The sequence below is a fragment of the Octodon degus genome, unplaced genomic scaffold (genome assembly GCF_000260255.1).
Source record: "Octodon degus isolate 3935 unplaced genomic scaffold, OctDeg1.0 scaffold00071, whole genome shotgun sequence".
Classification (NCBI taxonomy): domain Eukaryota; kingdom Metazoa; phylum Chordata; class Mammalia; order Rodentia; family Octodontidae; genus Octodon; species Octodon degus.
Genome location: NW_004524647.1, coordinates 7,921,745 through 7,927,695, shown reverse-complemented (window position 1 = coordinate 7,927,695; position 5,951 = coordinate 7,921,745). Strand labels below are relative to the sequence as shown.

At 44.0% G+C, this 5,951-nt stretch overlaps 1 protein-coding gene across 1 annotated transcript in view; it reads left to right on the top strand.

The window, feature by feature from the left end:
* The window catches only part of Crtap (cartilage associated protein), a 30,237-nt gene that overhangs the window by 21,102 nt on the left and 3,184 nt on the right, over nt 1-5,951 (top strand). Inside the window, exons 4-5 of the mRNA XM_004635278.2 lie at nt 2,385-2,513; nt 5,626-5,771. Coding sequence (XP_004635335.1) covers nt 2,385-2,513; nt 5,626-5,771 — 275 coding nt within the window. The remainder of the gene's footprint in view (nt 1-2,384; nt 2,514-5,625; nt 5,772-5,951) is intronic.

Sequence of the window (5,951 nt, the reverse complement as noted above, 5' to 3'; positions counted from 1 at the left end):
ATTTTATTTTTTTTTGACTATGTAGTTGAGGTTAGCTTTAAACTACTCTTTAGCCCAATCTAGCCTTGAACTTTTGGCAGTTGTGCCTTAGCCTCCCAAATGCTGGGATTACAGGCATGTACCACCACACCTGGCAGTAATATCAATTTTTAAATATTTGGTTAAGATATTTTGTTCTCTCCACAATATAGTTAGTATTTTCTCTTTTGAATTTATTTATTAATAGCAAGACCATAACAATTTGCTGTTCATAAATCTCTGCCCTTCTCTCTCATCCTCACTGATAGGTATTGAGAATTCTTTTTTGAATCACATTTTTCTATAAAGAATATATGTATTCCCATATTTTTACATAGTTCTTTTCTTTTATACAAAATGAGTACTATACCTTTTACTCTGTTCTGTTCTTTGCTTTCCCACTTCACATATCCCAAGTAGCACATTGAGATTGTGTCACTGTTTTTTATTGCTGCCAAGTACTCCACTGCAGAGGTGTGTGCGTGTGTGTGTGTGTGTGCGCACGCGTGTGTGTGTACTACGGTTTATTCAGCTTTCTGGTAAACATTTGGGTGGTTCCAATCATTTGCTGCTAGATACAGTACTGTAGTGAATATGCTTTTTTTTTTTTTTTTTTCCCTAAGTATGGAGCTGTTTTCAAAATCTTTTTTTTTTTCTTTCTGTACTTAGGACAGGTTCTACAGGTCTCCCCTATGTAGATTGATTTATAGTGATTCTCCTGTTTTCAGCCTCCCAAGTGCTGGGATTACAGGCATGCGCCACTGTGCCCAGTCTCAATCCCAGCTCAGTGGGTCCCGGGGGCAGAGCTGGCACTGCAGGCCTGCGCCACTGCACTCTGCTTAAGCAGGTGCTTCAGTCTACTGAGCTATCAGGCTGGCTCTTATGTTTTCAAAATCTACAGAAGTGGGTTAATAGTTTTACAGGAAATGTTTCTGCAAATTATATAGTCCTTTAGGTGCCTGTTAGCATTCCTACCAGCAGTGTATAAGAGTGCCTTTTTTCCCATAGTCTTGCCAACAGAATGCAGACATCCTAGTTTTTGCTTCTAGTTGTATAAAGGGATAAAACAGAGGGGTTCAGGGATCACATGGGCGGTTCTGCTTACTCCCAGGACTGCAAAGAGCTTATCAGTTGTTGTATGTATATTGCATTAGCCCCCAACCAAGTGTATGGCTCCCGTCCAAATGCAAGCGAGGCCGGAAAATGTAGTCTTTGACATCTCTCATGTTGTTATATTTAGATTCTCCGAAAGTCTCTGTACTATTCTCTTGTTTGTATCATAATTTATTGACTGGTATTTAGGTTCTTCCATATTTGCTGTTATAAACAATGCTTATGAGTGCCTATTTCTAAAGAAAAAAATTTTTTTTTCTGTATTTAGGACAGGGTCCACAGGGTCTGCAGGGTCTCACTGCACAGATCAGACTTGTAGTGATTCTCTCTCTCTCTCTCTCTTTTTTTTTTTTTTTTTTTTTTTTTTTTAGAACTGAGGACTGAACTCAGGACCTTGCGCTTGCCAGGGAAGCATTTATTCTACTGAGCCATCTCCCCAGGCCCTGATTCTGCTGTTTTCAGCCTCCCAAGCGCTGGGATTACAGGCGTGCACCACCACCGCCCAGTCTCAATCATGAGCCCCAGGAACAGGGCCAGAACGGCACTCTGGGGATTGAACCCTGGCTGCTGAGCCCTGCCTAAGCAAGCGCTTTAGTCCACTGAACTATCAGGCCGGCCCTAAAGAAAATTTTTCTAGAAGTATACTCAGAGGTTGGAAGATCAATGTATTTTATTTTTGATAAATATTGCCAATTTTTTTTCCCCCTCAGAATATGAATATAAAACTTTCACTTTGTTTTTTGTTTTGGTACAGGGTCAAATGATCAAATGAACTCAGGGGCTTCACACTGAGCTATAGCCTATGGCCCTAGATCTTTTTTTTTTTTTTAGATCCTCCTGCCTTTGCCTCCCACAGTTCTGGGGTTACAAATATGCACCACCACAGTCGGATTTGATTGTTTTAGTTATAAAGGAGCCCTCGGTTCACAGTGGTTGTTCATCATTTTTATACTTTCTGTTAAACAACCTTTGGCCATTTTTATAGTGTGTGCTTAACATTTTCTTGATCTTAAGGAGTTGTGCATAGTAAAGATTTTAGCCTCTTATTGTAAATGTGTTCCGCCCAGTTTTTCTTTGCCTTTGCCATCATTTTCACGGAAGGCAGAAGTAGCTGTATGAAGAAAGTCATGATGATGGGAATGTAGCTCAGTAGAAGAGCGCTTGCCTAGCCTGTAAGGCCTGGGTTCAGCCCTCAGGACTGCAAAACAGAAAGTAACGGATGCTCTGCTCTGGAAATTTGTGTACATTTTCAGATCATTATATAGAAGTCCTGGAATGCAAAATACAGTGTGAAGAGAACCTCACTCCAGTTATAGGAGGCTATCCTGTCGAGAAATTTGTGGCTACCATGTACCATTATTTGCAGTTCGCCTATTATAAATGTAAGTAATCATCTGTGGAATCTTGGGCGGAGGTATTTAATCTTTCTAAAACAGCTTCTCTAGGTAAACCAAAGGTGCTGTTCCTCTCCTATGGTTGCTGACAGTTCATTGATCCCTGGTGCTCTGCTGGGCCTGGGGTGTGTCAGTGGGAACATTCTGTGAGGTGTGATCGAAAGACATGGTGAATATTTAAATTAAAAATGATTCTAGTAAAAAACACATGGCTATTACTCTCCCCTCACAATGTACTTATTTCATTTGGAAGTGTCTTTAGTCTTGCTATTCAAAATATTTACCTTTCTGCCTGGTCAGACTCCCAGGTCCTTGCAGAGGGCATGCTGGGACTAAGGACAAAAGACAGATTTCAGAATGTAGTGGGGGACTAGGAGGAGACTTGTTCCTGCTGCACAAGTTCATCAACCCCCACAGTTCACTTTTATTGGCCAGCAAGAAGCATGGGGAGGTGGGATCATGCATCATTTTTTACATGATTGAAGGAGAATTTGAAAAATAAGGAACAGGTATACTTAAAAAGAGGTAAAGGTGAACAGCCCTTTCTGCACCAGATGCCTGTACAACTTAACAGAGAACTAGCTTGCTTTCTTGTTTTGTTTTGTTTGGTATTTGGAATTGAACTCAGGACCTTGTACTTTGCAGGCAGGTCCTGTGTCACTGAGCTACATCCCCAGCCCCTAGCTTTTTTTCTGTTTTCTTGAGGGAGTATTGTTTTGCCCTAAAGTGCTGTGCTTATGAGTTCTCCCACCCAAGATAGAAAACACATAGCTTTGCACATAATTTTCTGTTCTCAAAGCGAGCTAACACAGGCCTCAGGACTGTGGGGCGTAGGTCATCATCTTAGCACTTATACAACCCGCTCTCTGACACCTTTCATAAACATTTTGACTTCAGAGAAGAGCTAGAAGTCACATGGTGCCAGATCTGGTGAAAAAGGTGGTTGAGAGCATGCCATAATATTTTTGTATGATTGCTGTAGGTGTTTCAAATTGATTCAGGACATCAAGGCAGCCATGAAAAAATACTTATGAAGCGGGACTTCCAAAACTGCTTCAGAAAGTGGCAAGAAAAATGGACTAAGTGTGTTTGAAGTGAAAGAGAATATTTTCAGGAGAATGAATGACATTGTATCTTTTTTTTTTTTAAATTTTATTTATTTATTTATTTGTGTGTGTGTGTGTGTGTGTGTGTGTGTGTGTGTGGCCAGCTCAGCCCACCAGGGGGCGGGGCTGGCTGGCATGTGGTGCTGGGGGATTGAACTGTGGTCCCTGTGCTTTGTTAAGCTTGTTCTAAGTAGGTGCTTTAGACCACTGAGCCATCTCACCAGCCCCAGACATTGTATCTTTGACTGTTACAAAATTTTCAGTTGATACAGTCATCCTGTATTTTCCTCACACACCTCACGTGTGACCCAAGGGAGGCACATGCAGAAGAAGAGGTGGTTTAGAGTTGGACCTCAGAGCCTGTCTGTTTAGACTTCGCCTCCTTCCCTGACACCAACCCTGTCAAGTGCTCCTCATCTGAGAGGTGTTCACTTTGGCTATCCCGTGGTAAGCACAGGAAGACTCTTGCAGACAGACAGACCCAGAACCATTCTGTCTTAGTGAAGAGGCAGTGGCGACAGGTTCCAGATAGGGTTCCTGTGCCCAGCTCCCATCTTCAAACTCAGGATCTGGTGGCCTCGGTTATGCCTGGGAAGAGTGAGAGGTGGCCTTGGCTTCTCTAGCCTTTTGTTCACAATTATTTTGTTCTTTGTTGGGTTGCCTTTTCCAACAACAGTCACCCTCGTAAAGGATTAAAAAGAAAGAAAAAACCCCACGTGTCTGTACAGATAATATAGAGTTATACGTTATCTAATAGTCTGTGTGGTCTGCTCCCACCTGAGTATGGCTTGGCTCTGAGTGGCCAAGGCTAGAAAACTGCCAGGTGACTGTTGCAGACACACCTGGGCTCCAGCAGCCCCCGAGTCCCCCATGCTTAGGCAACTGTCCCAAGTGTCAAGAAATGGCAGAGATTGTATGCAGCGGGAGTCCAAAGCCTCCTAACACAGCATACTTCTGCCCAGAAGTCTTTGCTTGCTAGGGTTATAAGTAAACAGTGTAAATAAAATTCCCTTCCTGAAATGAGTCTCCTGTAAGTCTTCACTGTTATAAACTCTTTTTAGGCTTCCTACTGCTCCGAATTTATTGAGCAGGTATTACAGTTTATATTTGAACCCTTTACAGCCATGCAGGCCTTGTGTATAATGTGTCTTCTAAGGAGAGTTTCAAAGTTGTCATTATAGGAAGTAGCCGCTGGGTGGCACAATTTATTCATACCCAACCTCTGGTTACTCCTGACAACCAGAGCTTTGGCAGAACTGGGGTTCCTCAGTTGTAAGTTGTAAATGGGAGTAGAAAGTGCCAGAATAAATATCCAGGGACTTTCTTTTTTCATCTCAGTCTTTCTTCCCTTTTGCCCCACTCCACTCACCTCCAAGACAAATCCCAACCACTCTAGAATCCCTATGCTGGAGGTGGTGTGGACAGGTGATATTAAGTAGGAGGCTGGAGCTGGGAACCCCCAGTCTCCAGGAGACGGCAGGACCAAGTGACTTCAAATCTCCTCCATCCTGGGAGTCCCCGCTTTTTATGTCTTCCAAGTCTGGGTTAGTCAGAGAAGGGTCCACCTGTGTGTGGAGGTTATGGTCATATCCGGAGAGAACCAGGGACCATAGACCTCAGTCGGGGAAGGTGCATCCTGTTTGGGTATGTCCTGTTTCCTTCAGCCTCAGGATAGGCCAGACCTTGGGACCCATCTTCTCCATCTGGTGCCAGGGACCAGAGACCAGGTTGGGTTACTAGATCCTGAGGTGGTACAGGGACATGTCTGCTAAGGTATCTGCCTAACAAGAAACTTCCCTGCTTCAAAGCTGGCTTCCACACTGCCATGTAGACTCTGCCTGTGAGCAGGTTGCAGGATTTGGGGAGGCGGGGCTTGTTCAGACCTGTTCCTTTAGGAAGCTCAGCTTCCGGGAAGGTTAGCTGCTGGGAGGGGTGGCATAGGGTGGCAGGGTGGGGCTTGCTGATTTCTCTCTCTGCCTCTTTCCTGCACCCAGTGAATGACCTGAAGAATGCCGCACCCTGTGCAGTCAGCTACCTGCTCTTTGACCAGAACGACAAGGTCATGCAGCAGAACCTGGTGTACTACCAGTACCACAGGGACAAGTGGGGCCTTTCAGACGAGCATTTTCAGCCCAGACCAGTGAGTCCCTGACTTGGCCTTCTCCCTGTTCTTCCTCCCTGTCAGGGCAATCTAATGGGTTTTTTGGTCTTAATATTTTGCTGTTTTATTCCGATTTCTTTTTTTTTTTTGGTGGAATGGGGGATTGAACTCAGGCCTTGCGCTTGCCAGGGGAGCGCTTATTCCACTGAGCCATCTCCC